Source organism: Channa argus, chromosome 11, assembly GCF_033026475.1.
Source record: "Channa argus isolate prfri chromosome 11, Channa argus male v1.0, whole genome shotgun sequence".
Classification (NCBI taxonomy): domain Eukaryota; kingdom Metazoa; phylum Chordata; class Actinopteri; order Anabantiformes; family Channidae; genus Channa; species Channa argus.
Window position 1 is genome coordinate 18,116,075 of NC_090207.1, and position 18,926 is coordinate 18,135,000.

At 38.6% G+C, this 18,926-nt stretch overlaps 1 protein-coding gene across 7 annotated transcripts in view; it reads right to left on the reverse strand.

The window, feature by feature from the left end:
• Nucleotides 1–387: 387 nt before the first annotated feature.
• The window catches only part of LOC137136314 (AP2-associated protein kinase 1-like), a 21,444-nt gene continuing 2,905 nt past the window's right edge, over nt 388–18,926 (reverse strand). Inside the window, exons 2-19 of one of the 7 annotated variants that reach the window (XM_067521561.1) lie at nt 17,559–17,677; nt 17,045–17,153; nt 16,419–16,561; nt 16,159–16,280; nt 16,004–16,085; nt 15,735–15,867; nt 15,510–15,613; nt 14,750–14,829; nt 14,505–14,668; nt 13,784–13,974; nt 12,983–13,213; nt 12,320–12,507; nt 11,850–12,043; nt 11,685–11,753; nt 9,407–9,508; nt 8,218–8,376; nt 7,768–7,851; nt 388–2,981 (exon numbers count right to left, since the gene is read on the reverse strand). In XM_067521561.1, the coding sequence (XP_067377662.1) occupies nt 2,155–2,981; nt 7,768–7,851; nt 8,218–8,376; nt 9,407–9,508; nt 11,685–11,753; nt 11,850–12,043; nt 12,320–12,507; nt 12,983–13,213; nt 13,784–13,974; nt 14,505–14,668; nt 14,750–14,829; nt 15,510–15,613; nt 15,735–15,867; nt 16,004–16,085; nt 16,159–16,280; nt 16,419–16,561; nt 17,045–17,153; nt 17,559–17,677 (3,101 nt within the window). In that variant the 3' untranslated portion in view covers nt 388–2,154. Of the gene's footprint in view, nt 2,982–5,220; nt 7,233–7,767; nt 7,852–8,217; nt 8,377–9,406; nt 9,509–11,684; nt 11,754–11,849; nt 12,044–12,319; nt 12,508–12,982; nt 13,214–13,783; nt 13,975–14,504; nt 14,669–14,749; nt 14,830–15,509; nt 15,614–15,734; nt 15,868–16,003; nt 16,086–16,158; nt 16,281–16,418; nt 16,562–17,044; nt 17,154–17,558; nt 17,678–18,926 lie in introns of those variants that run through there. The other 6 variants (XM_067521562.1, XM_067521566.1, XM_067521563.1 and 3 more) reach the window with 6 other exon arrangements.

An 18,926-nucleotide genomic window follows, 5' to 3' on the forward strand; every position in this document is an offset into this window, starting at 1 on the left:
TTCATATCATCATGCGTAATTATTATTTTTTTCCCGAACTGATTCGGGAGATTTATTTAATTTATTACATTCTCTCAGCCCCTGCAAATAAACACTTTGAGCATTGTTTTAAGCAGTGGAAGACCTACATTCAAACATCCAATTAAAAATTATTGAAAGTAGCCCAGATGTTTGCATTAGCCTCTGCAGTAGCATACTGTTGACTGTAAGGACTTTTATGGCAGGTCGCGGTTATTACATTGCAGACATATTTTGTATATAAAACACATACCTTGAAAGTAAACAGCTTTCAGATAAATATAGAGTAAAGGGCTACCCCTTGAGATAATTTACTTGTTTGTACTGAATGTGTCATTGGTAATAAGTAACTGCAGTAACAGCACACAATAGATTTACATTAATTTAATAGTTTAATTGATACAACTGTGTTTGAAGGCAGGCTGTGCAACTTCTGTGTTTTGAGTTATATTTGTCTATCAGCATCAAGAGTGGAAAGATTTCCCATACAGCACTGGGCAAAAATACATTTTACAGCTGTGTTACAATCAAAACATTCTTAGAGAACCCTGACAGTCAGTGAATATGTGCAGCCTTCATGTATACAAGTTGTTTGAAAATAGTAAGCATTAATTTAAAAAAAAAAAAAAAAAAAAAAAAAAAAGACTCTACAACAACAAAAAAATAACAGTAGTGTACGCTGTAACAAAAAGAATACATGAATTAAACTTTGGGATAAAACAAAATGGATCCCCTTTGTAAAAAGTGCCATAGTGGGAACAAAAATATGTTCCATGATTTAACAGAGCATAATGGCAAAAAAAAATAAAAAATACTAATACTAATAATAATACTAATACTAATAATAATAATAATAATAATGGGAATAAATTCTAAAGGAATGTCACTCAGTGACCATTCAAAATCTCAAAACATACTGCTATTGCAACCCGACTGGAAATGCTAAGCATAAGTGCTGTAGGTATTTGAGTGACTGCAGGAAAGCAATTTTTTTTTTCACTTCAAATCATATATGAAAATCACAATTAGTACACATTTGGGATTCATTTAGATGTCTACTATCATAGTTGAAGGAAAATCTTGATGCATATTGCAGACTGTAAAAGGAAGTATTTGGTGCTAAATGCAAGTGCAATAGAATTATGTAGATGCAGCAGTTTTTCAGGAGGGCACGAAAGGCAAAAGTGATTTATGTTGTCTGATATGGAAAAGTGTAAAGGTGTAAGGCTTTGAAAATATCCTGTATAATAGTAAGTAGTGACAAATAAAAACAAATCTACATTTATATATCAAGAAACTAACATAATTTTATATGCCTAACATTTAGATTATGATTGTATATTGCATGAAACATTGTTTGTTTTAATTAGACAGGACAGTGGCCACATACATACTAGATATGACAAAAATGCAAACTTGTTGGATCATAACAAAAATCATTATACAGCATCTAGTACATGTCAAGTGTAAAGACTAAAGGGCCCCGAAGTATTGACTTAAAAGGCATAATTGTAAGGCCATTCACATATTTATTGTCTGACATAATCTGAGATGAATTCCTCTGAAACATCTTGTTACAAAACTAAAGAGTGGAGAGACTGAATTTGGTTCCCTCACTGCAAGTGCTATACAGTATCTTTTCCTCTTTGTAGCTGCTGTGAAGTTATGATCTTGAAAGAAAAAAAAAAAATACAGTGGAACGAGGCGTTATCAGATCATAGTTTCACAGTAAAGCTCAACTCCCTCACTGAATATTTTAAAGATGACACAAAAAAAGTGACTGAGGTAGGAAAGATAACAATCAAATGCTTGACCACCATGCTGTCTTTGTGCAGATGTACGTACCAAAAGGATGGAGAGCAACTCATAAAGGTAAAAGGATGTAAGAGGAAAATGAAAAGCAACAACAAGTCTGGGAATGATGTCAGTTTTCTCACCCAAAAAAAAAAAAAAAAAAAAAAGCATTCAAGTGGATAAAGGCTTTGCATTATAAGATCTAATTGGAGTCAGTTAATGAGATCCATGCAAGCCTACAGTCCAGCTGCAGTGCTGGTGACTGCACGCGGTATGGTATGCCTGCTATATTTTGCATAATTCAGTGATGCTGACACCCACTGTCCTAACCTGAATGTGTGTTCATTGCTTTTCTTGATTGGCCTTGAAGTGAAAGGGTGCAGAGACGAAGGGGTCGACAGTGCTCACTTCTGAAGTTAATGAGGATAGAGGTCCACTAGGGACTGATGCCACAGCAGCTTGGCTGCTCACATTTGACACTACTCTGTGACCTGCAGGTCCTTCAAAGTGTCGTGAATATTTGGCCAGAGCTACAGGTCGGAATGGTTGAGTACCTTGTCCCAGCACACACTGATCAGGGGTTACAGAATATACTCCAGTGATATTAGGGTGTGAGGTGTTGGTTTGAGCTCCTGTAGCCTCCTTTCTTTTACCGAAGGGAGCCTGAGAGAACACATCAAGCTGTTCCTGAGCTGCAACAGGAGCACGAGGAAATGGCGCATTGGTAAAGACGTCATCTACGTCCACTTGTGCAATCCTGAAGGGAGCTTTAGAGAAGACATCTGCTGTGAAATCTGTTCCCTTCGATGGCTCCTCTGCCGCATGGGAATGATTCTGAGCAAAAGTACTTTGAGTAGGTTGATGGAAAGTGACAGATGGTGGTGTTGGAATTGTGCTTGAATGTGGTGATGAGTGGAGCATTAGGTGAGCTCCTTGTTCATCTTCATCCTCAGAGTCCTGCAGAATAGGTCTGGAGCCGCTCCAGTCATGAGCTGCTACATGGCTCTCATCGTTTTCCCTATCCTGCTGCTCTTCATTTTGGCCTTCTTTCTCCTCATCTTCTTCGCTGGAGTGCACACATGCTTCGTTATTTTGATTATCTCCCTCTGGAGGTTCAGTCTCCTGCCCCTCCCCAAGCACAGAGTAGCCATTGCTCGCCCCTTGAAGATCTGTATGACATCAAACATAGACGAAACATAAAAAGGGGTGAACAAAAATATTGGATGATAAAATATTTTTTTCCATCTGAGGTAAAGCTGCCCATTGATTTAACAGACCATCAAATATCAAAATATACTGTAAACCTGATGGATCATCTTAAAATCTGAAACCCACTGATCAAATAGATTAAAGAGGATCAACTGATGAAAGAGTGCAAAGCTACAGCAATACACACATTTTACTCAGAACAAATCACGCAAGACAGACAAGACCAGCAGCTCAACTGTCACAACATCAAACAACCTTGTTTCCACAAACTGGTTTCTGCACAGCTGCCCATTGTCCTCAACTTCTAAAAAATGTCCCTCGTGTTACGGGAAAAAATGACAGCAGCTTTGCTCTTAGTTATTCTCAGGTAGAGGGAGATCAGAGGGAGTCAGCAAGTGTGGAAACAAGGACAAAGAGCCTTCACAGCAAAGGCAAAAGTGGTTAAGGACAGACAGTTTTGCACAGATGAGCAGCAACAGATCAGTCTTACCTCAGCAGTGTTGACAGCAGCTGTTAACTGGAAGCTCTTGGAAAGATGTTAGTTGCAGCCTTGTTTTACTTCACTATCATTCGGTTTTTTTTTTTTTTTTTTTTAATAAGTAAATGGTCCACAGTTCATTTCCCATATAATAACTTTCCAGATAATTTTAACTAAAGTTAATCAAACTGAAAAAATGACCTACAAATCCTCTCACTGGTCAGAGCTGACTGTAAAAACAACAAACTGACTGCTCACACAATTGAGTAATAACAGCAATGGGTTCCTCTGCTCATACGCATTGTCATACGCTCATCTGTTTGTCTATGGTACAACCCAACAAACTGCAACACAATCCAAGGACCCAAAGCACCTTTTCAAGCTTTCTAGACCGGAATCAAACCAACATATAGCAATAATGTGACTGTAAATTGCGAGCATACCGAGAGCTAAAAAGCAAAGAACTAAGATTTAAGAGGTTTAAAAGAATGTGATATAGAATATATACACTTATTTCTTAAAAATTTAGAATAGAAACCAAATGGAAAACTAAAAACTTACCAGACAGGTAACGCCAACACTAAATAATTTTTTTACTGAAATCCTAGCAAAAAGGATCTAAATGGGTTCCGCTGAGTTCTGGTACATATAATGTATTTCCCACCCAGGAGAAACATATAATGTCAGCCAATTTTTACAACAAAGATGGATGTCAGCTGGCTGTGTTGCTCTTTAGAGTAAAAACCCAAATAATGTGCCCCCAAGAGAATCACTTTATATCCACACTGAGCTTTATTCAGTGACTCTGTTTGAACTTAATAAAAATAGAAGTACACACTGAATAATGATCGCTCTTTGACATAAGAACATCTGCTGCCAATTCATGTGAATTTGGTTAAAAACAGAGTAATTGTACCTTTTCCCATTTCAAACCCCAGTAAGTACATTGGTTTTACACAGCAACACAAGCAAAACTCTACAGCCAAGGCTAGAACTGCTAGGAAATGCACTGTATGTTCAATACATTATTTGAGGATTGCATAGATAAGCCACACAAAATGCTAATGACTTAACTGAACATTAACAATCAGAGAGAAAAAAAAGAAAAGAAAAGAATGGTTTTGGTTACCCATGCCAATTCTTACAGTACTGTTGATGTCTGTGACTAACATTTACAGTATGTCGTACAGCGGGGAAGAGACAGAGAAAACCCCCATTGCCCATTGGTTTAAGCATAGGAGAGGAAATACAGTTTTCTGTCTCATGCCAGTGCAACAGACCTTCTTGAATATCTTATCGTCTAGAGAAAAACCAAAATGAAAAAAAAGGTAATACTTGATGGAAATTTGGACATTAAATACGTAACGCAAAGTCACTTTTCATTGTGATTAGATGCACTATAATAAACTTCTATCGCTGTATATTCCCATAACTCACGGTGAAAGCTGATACAGTAAGTTATTTCCTTCATTAGCTCTTTTTTACTTACTTACTCTTAGATAAAAACTATCACAGTAATATACAGCAACTTATCTTGTGCCAGTACTGTGGAAAGAACTGAAGCAGAGAGCTACAAACAAACTATCCAGTCAGTTAACTCATGAGCACTTTGTTACATGTACTGATGCATCAAACAAAGCACTAGCTGAATATCTAACATGAATAGAGAAAAGAACAAAACTAAAACAAAGGGGCTTTGGACAAAGGAGAGGGTCAGCATATTCAATAAGTACAACTTTATACAGAAATAATTTACATCTATATACCATTATAAATATACATATTTAATGATGGTACTCTAATTTTAAAGTACTATCAATAAGTTACATTAATTCATATGATTGATGAAATTACTTTAAATATTACACACAGGAAAGAAACTAAGTATGCTGAGAAGCCCATTTTTTGTACACGTAAAAAGAATCATTTCCTCTGAATTTCTCCTCTGGGTAAAAAGAATGTCACATTGGCCAAATGATTTCAAAGTATGTGGTGGGAAAGGATCAGCTAGATAATACAGCAAGAGGCCAATGGGAGAAAGAATTGTTCAGATCAACGGCTTTGGCTTGTCCCCTGAGGGGTCGTGATTTGGCATTTGGAGTTTTTATGCAGGATGCCCTTCCTGCTGCAACCCTCCCATTTTTTTTTTTTTTTTTTTTTTTTTTTTTTTTACATTTTTTTTTACATTTTTAATTTTTTTAAACCGGGTTCAGAACGGGCACCAAGGTTGCCCTTGATGGCTGGGCTGGGTCACACCTGGTGGGGTGGGATTTGACCCTTTTACATCCCAACCCAATGCTCTACCACTGAGCCACCAGGAGAATGAATTGTTTCACATTAAGTTTATTTGTTAGCAGCGTACCTACACAACTGATAAATCAAAATTGGATCTCCATCTGTGGTATTCTGCTAAAAATCTGCTAGTTTTCACTGACCTGAGAGCAAAACATGGCCGATATAGCATGATAAATAAAATATCCCCTTTAGCTTTGGCATGATTGTACGATTATACCTCCCTTTTATTTCTGCTGTGCTTATCCTAATAGTAGGTCGAAGATAGTATGGTGAGCTCACAATGTGATAATGAAATTCATTAATAACATCAACGGCCTGTTGTAGATAATGCTGACAATGAAAGCATCCTTACGCTGCAATAGAACGCAATTATTCAGGCATGTTAACACTGACTTGAAGATATTATAACTGACAGATTTACATATGTAGTTCGGAGAATCAACACCTAGCTACACACCCAGAAAAAAGTCACAATATAAAGTCATTCTGAATCTGCAATTTGTGAAGCTTAATACATGTACTAGATTAGCTTAGATAAATAGCTGTTACCAACATAGTTACTGATCAATATGGGAATTGTAGCACAGAGCTGAATACACTTGACTTCCTAAAATTGTGCAGACTGTATGTGTGCCCAGAGATCCCACCCAAACACAGCGTTTGAAAATGGCAGCCTAATTCTCCTTGCACAACAACAGCTTGAGAAGTCTGTAAAGACCCCCAAAGGTGATTAATTTAATTAGTGCAAACAGCAGTTAGTAGTTCACTCAGCGTGCTTCTCTGCTTGACAATTTGTTTAGTTCAAAACTTTCATAGCAAAGTGCATCAAATTAGGAGTCCTAATGCATTCAACTCTTCTCTCTTTAGTCAGACCCCTGACACAAATGAGCATGCCTGAAGGTGGCTTAATTAAATAAAGCTTCAACCCTGAACAAGTACGTAAGGTGAACACAATGCAGCTGGGATCAGGCAGTTCAACATATGCATATGATGAAAGTTACTATGGCAGTGCACTAGATGAGGGATAAAAATGCAAGTACAAGGAAAGCATGAGGACAAAAATGGTGTAGCTGGCATAGAAAGACTATATGATCTGACATTTTTACCATTGTGGGAATGTCAGTGACCAGTAGAGATACATGAAGCCAGCTTATCAGACAACTAGAGATGGAGTTGAGGCCAAGGATGTTGTTCAAGACAAAGGTTCACAAAACTGATCTATGCTGTCTTCACTGTTTTACTTCATAAGGTGCTACATTAAGTGCCTCTGTTTGCCCATCTCCATCCTCCCTCCCTCCTTTGTTAGGATTGCACACTGCCCCTTTGACCTCTCCCAATCCCCTCTAGAGGTCGATGAGCTGATCCACCAGCAGAAGGGGGCGGGCCAAGTTGGGAATGCTGGACTCTGAACTGCCACTGTTGCTGAGCGAGTGACCACCTGAAACGTGCGAGAAAGATAGACAGAGACAGAGATGGACATGGAAGAGCCAAGGAAGATTGTGAAAGACAAGCAAAAGTAATTTTAACAGAGATTATATGGAGAAATTAAGAGCAGGAAGTTGATGAGGGGAAAATGAATGTGGAGTGAGTGAAGAGATGCATGAACAGGGGCAGAAGGAAAGAGAAACAGGCATCAAGTGAGCTGGGATCATTTTTGTACAGCTGCATCATTACAGGGGAAGAGTACGGGAATGCAGTTCTAACAAGAAACTTTTAAAAACTACAAACACCTGCAAGGTGGTGAGGCACTAGCAGTTTAACATCAGAAACAAAGAGAACAAATGGCTAATGTGAGAGCTTGATAGGATTAAAAGGCTTTAATGTGATAAGCACACCCATACAAGACTTGTCACATCAGCACTCAAGGAACAAGCTTTGGTAACTGAAATTGGGTCTTAGTCATTGATCTTTGTGGCCTGTAGCCTGGGCTTCAGCAGGTGTGCGTGCTCATCTCAGGGTTCTGTTATCCTTACCTTGATTTTTGGAGATGAGCACAGGAATAGGGTCAAACTCGTCGTCATTGCCCTTCTCCCCATACGACATGAGAAAAGCAGAGTCTGCGATGAAGGAAGAGGAAGTGAAGGAGTGATGGACGGGGAAAATGTTAACCCCCGAAAAAAAAAAGAAAAAAAAAGAAAGGAGGATGCAAATAGATTAAAAATAGATGGAGCCAGAGCAGTCACTGCATTTAAAAGCCATGCATTTTAGTTGGCTTTTGGCTCTTGGCTACAAATGAGTCAAGGGTCTGTTGAAACTACTATTTATGGTGTCTTTTTCAGTTTTAATATTAAATGTGTACATTTTTGTTTCTTTGTTTAAACAGGCCTGTTTTGGGAAAGATCTGTGGTCTGCGCTGGTTTCACTGGCCAATACACCAGCACACGTAAGGCTAGCTGAGGGGTGCTGCAAGAGGGAGGTCTTACCAGAAGTCGCCTGACCAGGGGGCAACTCCTCCAGACAGGATCCACAGCCAGAGCCAGGAGGAAAAGAGGAGGGGAGAGCAGAAACCGACTGGTTTCTCGGAGGAGAAGTATGAGATAACAGATCGCAACTCAGCAGAGAGTCCTCCCCAGTGAGAGAGTCTGAGAGAGGATGAAGCAAAGCCAGAACGATAACGCGTTAGAGTAGAAAAATTGTTAGCTTAAGGAACAGAGGAAGATGCACTTTGTTAGTAACACAGTTGCTATCAGCTTTATCTCTAAGAGGGTAATAATACATTCTGTAGAAAATATGCTACAATAGCAGGAGCTACAAATTAATATGCAGCAGTATCTCAAGAGTCAAATCCTACGTGTTTGCCACAGTTAATATTGATCAGTAGAGAAGACAAAAGACTGTGGATGGATTTCGGGCAAGATTCTCTGAAGGGTTCTCCATAGGTTTTCAGAGCGTGTACGCTTGGTCTGTCAGGGTGGGTTAGCTATCAAGACCATTGGGTCTTACCATTTCTGAAACACAGCTCACACAGTCGGTGAACAAATGTTCTCTTACTACAAAAAGGGAGGAAGGATCCATCACAACTACCATCCTGTTCATGTACAGAGAAATATCTATTTAGCTTTTTGATTAGCTTGGCAGTTAGCATTTGTCACACACCAATAACGCAAATATTCTCAAACAGTGATGGTTGATTGCTAGAGATCAGTTTGAGATCAAGCTACTTCCCTATTTTATTTTACTTACCATTATTTTTAGATTCATTCTGATATTTTGCCTAACCACCCATTTTTGTTCATGTGGTCCTATTCCTAAGCCTTTGGTAGAGGAATACCTGAATGTGCAACTGATAATAAAATTAAGTTTAATGTTCTTATTTAATAGACTCATTCATATCTTATAAAACCTCTGGGTCACAGCCCACATTACTGCACTGCGCTACAGCATGACTGAACAAGCATGTAGCTAACATGAGCTGTCGGCGTTGTCAATGACACATTACTCTGTGCTTTTCACACTAGAAAAGCAAAACGACTGCAGTTATTTAAAAAAAAAAAAAATGATCTCAACATATGACAAAGGGATCAGGACCACACATGGAAACAATTATTCTTAAGTAAATTCGCTATAAATAATTCTGTTAAGAATTCCTAGTATGTGGCCCGGGATGCTAACCTGACATGCTGACAGGGATGAGCTCTGGCTGAGCTGAATGTTGCTGGGCCTGGGGGGCTTCCAAACCAGGAATCAGTGAATCCACACACACCTCTGCCTTCACTACATAGAGACAGCAAGTGGAAAAAATAGTGATGCAAAGAAATTATTAGTATTGCAAAAGAGAGACTGTCCTAATAAGAATACAATTATTAAACACCTTTTTTATTTTTCTTTAGTGGTTCTTTCTGATTTTATGACAATGTGAGTGAAAGAAATTAAAGGCGGGTAGGAAACTATTTAAGGTGTGAGGGAGGAGCAGAGAAGTTTCAGTGGACTTCAGTCCCTGAATCAGCCTTTATGTAAGTGACAAAGGTTCAAAGAATGTAGTAAATAGTGAAGTAGAAGGACTATGAGGGACATGATGAAAATAATTAGGATAATTTATGTTTAATAACATTAATAAAATAGTAGACATCAAATTGCCTACTTTTTCAGGTAGAAAATATCTTCACAAAAAAAATCTGAACAAAGACTACATGATAACTGCATGAAAATCATAAGTCAGCATTTCAATTAATTATCATTACATTCACATGACTTGAAATTTGGGTGGCTTGCAAGGTCATTAAAGATGTAAGTTTAAAGAAATATTGCGCAAGTTTTGTACAGCACACCTCGATATTTCAAGATAAGTTAGTGGAGTTAGTCCCATGAATTAGATGATAAAAACTAAAACAAACAAAACAAAGCTTCTCCGCAGTGGACACTGATTGTGCATTTGAACTAGACTCGTGAAAACTCAGTCAACTCATTTTTGGATAAGTTTAAACAAATAAGCAGAGCACATCTTTGCTAGGTTGGGTTTTCTACGTGTGCTACAATCCCTGCCATAAGGGAAAGCTTAGCATTTACAACAAACCATTAGTACGTTCATTTTTAATTTGAATAAATGCAACTCATGTGTACAGAAAACTTATATGGGGCAAAATGGGATGGGGTCTTAGATGAGGAATTTGTTGGCTCAGGAATTGGCACAGCAGATGAGACCTATTGCTCCCTTCACTATGAGAAACAGGGCAACACTGCTGAAAAGCTTTTTTGTTTGTTTATTTGTTTCAACAAATCTTAAATGTCAGAAATCTCATTCTCCTAGCAAGGTCAACAGAAAACATGTTACATAAAATTTCCTATTAATATTTATTAACCTGCTGTTTATACCCAACTCACAGATAGTTCTTTGCGAAAACTAAATGCTACTGCGATGGGCTCTCTGCTTTTGTGTTTGCTTGGGTACATTCCATCTTAATGAGTGATATACAGAGTCAAAGCTTAGGCTGGGCAGGGAAGATTACCAACACCCTGATTATGTAAATGCCTCAACATTTTTATCATGTCAGTTAAGGAGTTAAACAGAAATTCAATAAAAGGAGATTACACAGCTAAGAAGCATGCTCTTTCAAAGAGCTAAAGGCTAAAGTGAGAACATAAAATGCTCAAACACCATTTTTATAAGACAGTGCATTTAACTTTTCTTTGTTCTTCGTGTCACTGATAAGCAGGCTCCTTCAGCAAGTAAGGCAATCCAATTAACAAAGGAGAATTTGTCCTTTGCCCATACCAGGCATCAGTGAAAGCAAAGATCTGCAAATGAGATGCGACCTAGCTGTAGCTACAGCCTCTATTCATGGAAGCTGACAAGGAACCACTGTGAGGCTGCCTATGTCAACACAGGAATATATACAAATCCAAACCACAAAACTATCATTCATGAAGTAGCCCCTGCAAAATGTGATATGCAGGAAACTACCTAACTTAAAAACATTATTTGTGAGATCTCAAAGGATATTTGTTCAACAGCTCAAGGCCTCAGAGCAGCAAAGACACTGCTTTGGCTGTGTCATGTTATGACAAGAAAATTACATGTGGTGTCAGATAAGGAGGGAGTGTTAAAGGGGCCCAGGATAGTTAATGTTGAACCTGTACTTATAATGTCCGCAGAGCTTTTAACTTACCATTGCATATTGAATAAAGATGGAAGATAAAGATGGAAGATAGCAAAAGACTGAACACGAGCATGAACAAAACAAGATGAGAGGGGGACAGGCTAGAGTATAGACAAAGGCATAAGCTAACTTTTATGACAACTCCAGAAATTCTTCAAGGAACCAAATCAAAAAGAAGACATATTGCAGGTATTCAGTCAAATGTCTACTTGATGACTGATATCTCTGAAATCCTATTGGAAAACATAGCATGCAAAGCAATGAATACTGAGAAGAATTAACCAAAGCCTTACCAGGAAAAGCACTGATCCTTGAGATGAGATTTTCACTGGAGTCTGTGGCATTGGCTCCTAGCGCAGCCTCTGTGTACAAACAGCAAAGAATAAATGACTTTTAGATCACACAACTATTTTGCAATGCTAGAGATGTAGGTATGCAGTGAAAACATTGAAACCTACTCTCAGCTAGCTTTGCAAAGTCTTTGTTAAGCAATTCTTCTGCTGTCAGCTTGGAGAAATTATCATCCCCAAAAGGGTTCCAGCTGGGCTGAGTGCTGGGTACAATGTGGGCTGATGGGGCGTCACCATCACCTGGATGATATACACTCTGCTGGGATGAGCAGGGGGAGCCAGACGGGGTAGTGCTGGCTGATCTGCAGCATACAGAGGTGTAAACATAAACAAGAGTTCTGTGCGCAGTGAAATTTAATAATCAGTGTTAACAATGAGTTTCTAAACAGTGGGTTACTGATGCATGCAAATAAAATGGAGTAAACAGAGTTATTTAAAGACTGAACTGAGGGACTGTTCTTGGATGGACTCGAGTCAATGGTTGTGTCATTTGAATGGACAGTCTGTCGGCCTTTGGAACTAACTCCATGAAAGGACAGTTCATCCTAAGATCACTGAAGGGAATTAATTATGCTCACTTGGACTTATTGAGGCTAGCCTCAGCTGCAGCTGCCTGAAGTAACTGGGTGGACTTGCTAACTGGAACCCCGAATACAGCACTGTGAGTGACATCACTTAGGATGCGTCTGTGGCCGCCCTTAGGAGCTGTCTTTGGTGATGAGGGAGGCGTCAAGGAGCCAACTTTGTGCATACCTCGGCTAGGCGCCTGTAATAACAAGATAAAGATGCCGAAATGGAGTTTAGGGAAAATTTTAATCTAGAAGGAAAAGAAATATGTTTAGTACATAAAAAACAAATCAGACCCACAAATATAAAATCAACTAGAAAAGAAACTCAGAAGGATTGTAAACTCTTCCAAAGCCACAGCTCCATGAAAACAGAGAACAGAACAGAGAAATGGTTGCAGAAAAGAGTATACAGTGGGTGCATGAAAGAAACAGTGCAAAGTGCAAAAGTAAACAGGTTATAATAGAATGTATATGCTTTCTAACAATGCAATAACATTTTTATATCTAAACAACAGTAATACTCTTACAATTATTTTATTCCCCAACTACTGCTGATCATTCCCCAAAGAAGAAGAAAAGAGTAAACATTTTTATGTGATTTGTTGGACACTAGATAACGATCAACCCCGACCCAGAGAGCAGCAGACAGCAGCAGGCATAGGAAGTTACCACGACCTCTGGTTCAGCTGCAGGACCAGTGACTGCAAACTCAGGGATGGGTGTTAGATGGAGAGTTGATATCTCATGGGCTACATGCTGTTGCTGCTGCTGATGGTGTAGAAGTTGTTGGGTATAAACTGGAGGAACAGGTTTAGCTTTGGATTGCAACAGGGCAGACACATGAGATGATGTTTGTTGTTGTTGCTGCTGCTGTTGGTGGTGGAGGCTCTGTACCAGCTGATGCTATATAGGAATACCACACAGCCAATCGTGAACAAGGTTCCAGTGGACATTTTAGCTCACTTTAATTCATTTTTTGTCATGAGCACTGTGACAAGTACAACAGACTTAAAATGGAAAAAACAGTAATATTTTAGCAACTTAAGCCGAATCAAGGCATAGATGACATACATGAGTTCTATGTGCCAACATAAAAATGAAAGGAGAAATGGCTTGATCTCAGAATTAAAGGACAATCAATAGTCAAAGTTTTGACAGATGTTTGTGTGACTGGTGTGTGAAAGTTGTTAACTACCAAGTTAATTAAACAGTCGACTGGATATATATATATAAAAGAAAAAAAACATTGCGTGAGCTGTCAGAGTGTCAGACGTAGACCCTGTTTCCAAGGTGTTCAGGGACAGTGCAGAGTGTAAGTAATATTTGTCTGGACACAGTCACCCAAGCCCTCTGAAAACCTACGGAGGATTGTGTACTGGTTTATAAAATGCTTACACTGAAAACATCACACAAAAACAACAAAAAATTATACATATAAAATCACATACACACACCTTTTGTGGCAATGCTTACCTGCTGAATATTTTGTTGGCCTAATAAGGTTGATGCTTGCTGCTGCTTTATGAGGACCTGATGATGCTGTGGAGTAACCTGCAGCTGCATGATGGTTGTCTGAGCTGGCTGCTGTGCAGCCTGTGTAACAGGGGCCTGTTGAGTAGGCTGGTTAGCAGCTGTAGCAGGAGGTGGGACAGTAATACCAACACCTGAAAGAGTAAAAAAGTATTACTTATAATACAAACATTATATTTATAAAATGCCACAACAGGTCTGGCGATCTAGAAAAATATACAGTATACATAAACTCCTGACATGTCATAAAAGTCAGAATGAATGCCTTTAGTCAGCACAGTTTAACACTTTTGTTACCTCTTACAGTGTTTTTGGCTTCTATTTCATCATATATTTTGTATCACAAAAACTACTTAGATGAGGCCCAGCAAATAAGAGAACTGGACGCCACATAGAAACACAAAAATATACTTCTTTATTGCAACATAACATGATGTAATCTACTTTGACTTTGCTAGTAGGCCATTGTTGGATGGCTCTGCTGTCTGTGGATCCCATAAAAAAAAAGCCCTTTAGGGGGCAAGATACCTGAAGGATGAGATATATAAACTTTACCGTAAAAATTATGAGCAGTACAATAATGCGTTCAATTAATATTAGTGCAAACTTCTATCACCGATGGTTTAAACCCTGACATACAGCGATCCCACTGATCTACCAGTACCTGTTGCCTGGGGTCCTCCAGCAGTGACACTAGGTCTCTTGCGTGGAGTCAGAGCCGGCTGGATGGATAGAATGCCTGATATAGATGGAGGCTGAGCCTGACCAGCCTTGGGACGTTGTCGAGGTGCAATTGAAGTTTCCATGGTAGGAACAGGGTCTGTGAGTCTAATGGAAGGAAAGATCATTGGTGAGTAATAGTAACATTTGTCATAATGACTGCACCCTAATGCTTTGCTTGCAACTCACCTGGCTTTGGTTTGACTCTTTTTAACAACAGCTTCACTGGCCCTGATAGGCTCGGGAAGTTTTGCAGGAATGGGCACATTCTGTAACAGTAAGAGGATTTCATATTATCAAACAATGTCATTCGTGAAGTCCCAGTAGTATCAAAATTCCCAACAATGTGATAGTTATCCCAAACGTCCTGTTCAGTGGCAACGGGACTTGCGTGTGATCCATGAAGACATTTCAACTCTCATCTGAAAACCTTCATCAGTTCTGACCCACTGGCTCAAAGAGACAGGTATATCGATAGTACAGTTTTTAATAGCAGGTTATTCTATTTCCAATATCCGTATACCATCAAACACTAGTGTAAACAAGAGGAATGATTATAGAAAGCAGTATTTGTTTTAATGTTCATCTAGGCACTAATCTGTGCTATGACTCAATTGACAATTTGTAAATAATTAAGGATGAGGTCAGAATGTCAGAAATGTGTCTGAATCAGTAGACCAAAGGCTGAGGTACTTGTACATATGTAAATAAAAAAAAAAAAAAAAAAAAAAAAAAAAGAATATCGACACAGGAGACAATCAGCTGGCAAACACTGCTTCACTAAATTTTATTTAGGGAGTACAGTTTCTTTGGGCAGCAAGGAGAAAACTAAAACAACTCTGAGAGGTACAAAAAAAAAAAAATGAGGAAAGGAGATCATCCAATTGTTAATATTTAACACCAACCCTACAGCATATTATCATTTCAAATTCCTGCTGTGCTGACTTACATGTACATTTGGGACTGGACACTCTCGTTGAGCCAGTTTAAAGGCAAAGTAGGATACTTGGTAGATGTCTGGCCTCTTATCTGGATCAGGTTCAAGCATATATCCTTAGAGGTGAAAAAACAATTTTTATTTTGATTCACACACAAAAAGGTTATACTTTAAAAATACATTATGCGAGCACATTCAGGGGGACATAAGCCTAATTTAAGGTCCAAGGTTACTCACTGATGAGACAGTGCATGTCCTGGGAGTAGCGAGAGTTATCTGGGATAGTGAAGCTGCCATCACAGATAGCCACTTGGCTCTCTCCAAAAGGAAGTGTGAAGTAGCACAGTTTATATAGTAAGCAACCCATAGCCTATAAAGAGAGAAACAAATTGAATCAGTATAAGCAAATGTGAGATGTGAGTGAGAGTATTTGCACATATCATGGCAGTGGATCTTATCATACAGTCATCATATTGTTAAACAATATTTATAAAAGTGAGTCTTACCCAAATATCTGCCTTGGTTGTGATCATCTTTCCACCATAGAGGTTTACCATCTCTGGAGCACGGTATGACAAAGTAGTGTACCTGTTGTTGCAGATTAATTAGCTTCTAAACTTAGGGAAAGCATAAAAAGTATAAAGAAATAATGAAAACTTACTTTTTAATTTCCTCCTCCACTACTGCCACCCCCTCTGTTTGAGGGTTTTGGGAGTGGTTGGTGGCACTTCCAAAGTCACAGAGCACGTAGTGTCCCCTGTCGTGCAAAAGAATATTTTCCACCTACATGAGGAAGATTAAATGAAATCTGTCAGAACTAATGGTACGTGACATAAACAACAGTTTCATAATAAATTATTTTGAATTTATTTGTGTGGCAGTCAAGAGCTAACTTTATATTGGGAACTGAGAAGGACTTGCCTTGAGATCTCGATGGGTGATTGGAGTTTTGCACTGGTGGAGACGAGCCACCGCCTCACACGTGTCACAGAAGATCTGTAACACCTCAGCTTCAGTGAATCCTGTCTGCAATCGCTGGTTCATTAGGTTAACTACCTGCCCACCTGCACAAAATAAAGAGAGTCTGAAAGGTTCACAAACACTACTGCTGCTCACCACAATAATTTGAAACTTATTTTGTTTTCCAATTTTCAGAGCACATAAATCACCAGAAAAACTTAATTAGTAAATTCCTGTTTGAAAGTTGTAAAAAAGATTGACATTAGTCAACTTCTACATCATCATCTAGTGTATAGTACAAAACCTTACATTTATCTAACTATTGTTTTGAATTTTGATAATGTGGCACCTCTGAAACACATCAAGTCAATTTCTTTTACACACTTTGTTTTCAGTCTAGCTCAACAGCTATGCTGTAATTTTAATACTTCATCTCTGTATAAATAACGCCAATAAATTATTTACTGACTAAGAGGCGTTTAAGTAACTATGACAGCTATCAGTTGAATATTTACCCGAAAGCATCCCTGGATGCTGTGAAAAGTCATGCATAATGGAACTTTGAATTAAACAAAGGGCCAATTTACCTCGACAGAAGTCCATTAAGATAAGGACCTCCCAAACATCGCCAGCTCCAACTGCAGTAATGCTGGAGTCCATAAACCCAACTATGTTTTTGTTGCCCACTAGGTCCCTCTGTGACAATGAAAACAGGATGATCAACACAAACAAACAATGGACATATTGTTTTCATACACTTAACAATCCAAAAATATGTTAAAATGCTAAATACCAAAATACATCGAAATTGTATCAGTCTAGTTTGATTTATAGAGCAATGCTGATGCGGTGCTAACGTTCTGTAAGTAATGATGATAATCACCCAGGGAGCGGCTGTAAGAGCTAGTTAGCGTCACTTACAGCCATGGCTACAATTAACAAATGGGCAGGAAATGGAACTTAGATGACAAAGTGCCAACTCAACATTTTTATTCATGTGTTAAAAAGCACAATTGGCTATTACAAGTTCAAAAATAAATGTAGTTGTGACAAAAACAATTTTCTGCAATCAGCAGTGAGTTACTTGACTATATTACTCACCATTATCTGTATCTCAAGTTTGCAGACCTGCAGATCATGTTCATCGTTTACATACATCCTTTTTAGTGCACAACGTTGGCCTTGATGGGTCCGCACCAAAAAAACTATGGCAAAACCACCTGTAGATAGATACCAGAAAAAGAGGATGAAAACATACATTTCAAATGATAAAAAACACTACCTAAATAATTCTGTGATCCAGAATTATTGTTTAAAATGTCATTTAAGTGTATTTTTAAAGCTTAGGCTATAGAAGCATCTACATGCTAACATAGTGCATTGTTTTGTTTCAAAATGTTGAAAATTGTGTTTACACGAGTGTGAAACACTCCTCAGTGGTACTCTGAACCTGGCAGATCAGACACATCTTACTCCTGGCAACTAATGAAGCAGTCTGATGTGGTAACAGAACTCGTCCCTGTTAAACAAAGCCAGGGATATATGTGTTTATTTCATGTTATTGCATCGATGAAGGAAAAGAGCATGTAAAGTCAAAATATGTATATGTGCAGTGCAAGGCTGGCTGAGGCAATGGCAAGAGAAATTTGAAACTGTGTGTGTCAACAGGAAACAAGAAAAAAAAATCATTCAGCAAGTGTGAGAATTCATCATACCACCTTTTTTTTTAAAATGCTGACACAGTAGGAAAGTCATAAGATGTTGTGTCAATCAATGGCAACTAAAACCACCCCAACTTTATAAATAAAACTGATGCGTCTTTCCAGTGATATCCAAGTCTACCATTTTCTAGATAAAAAATAGCCTCAGATTTCATTTGTCAATTTTTCGTGAGATTCTGATTGTTGTTACTGCAGCTCTGTCTTTCTCTCTCCCCTTCTGTTGAGTCCATGCACCTGGCTGACTCATTCAGTTGGCATTACAAAGCCAAGGACACAAACATCTGATTGGTCTGGGTGATGTTTGATCAGTGTTGGACTACATCACTGGGTGTGTATTAATAAACAAATGAAGCATAAAAAGACAATGAGTCTGCAATATTAAATCCTGTTAATAAATCTTGCCTAAATGGTCCAATAAAGACAATAAGCTTAGACTATTTTTAAAAATCACATGCTTTAGTGATATGTCCTTTAGTGACAGGGTGGAGCTGGTTCACAATGACATTGCTATTTCACAGCTGACTTCAGCTTTAAATTCAGTGACTGGAAATATTAGAATGAAGGGCAAAATCTAAACACCCCGAAACAGAATACAGAAGTGGGGGAGACGCATCTTGTGAACACGAGACACAGGCCTCATTAATGTGTGTGTGTGTGTGTGTGTGTGTGTGTGGTCTGACAGAGTTCACACAGCTAAGGTCCCGACTATCCTGATCAGTCTAATCTGAGATGCCTGTAAGAAATTAGA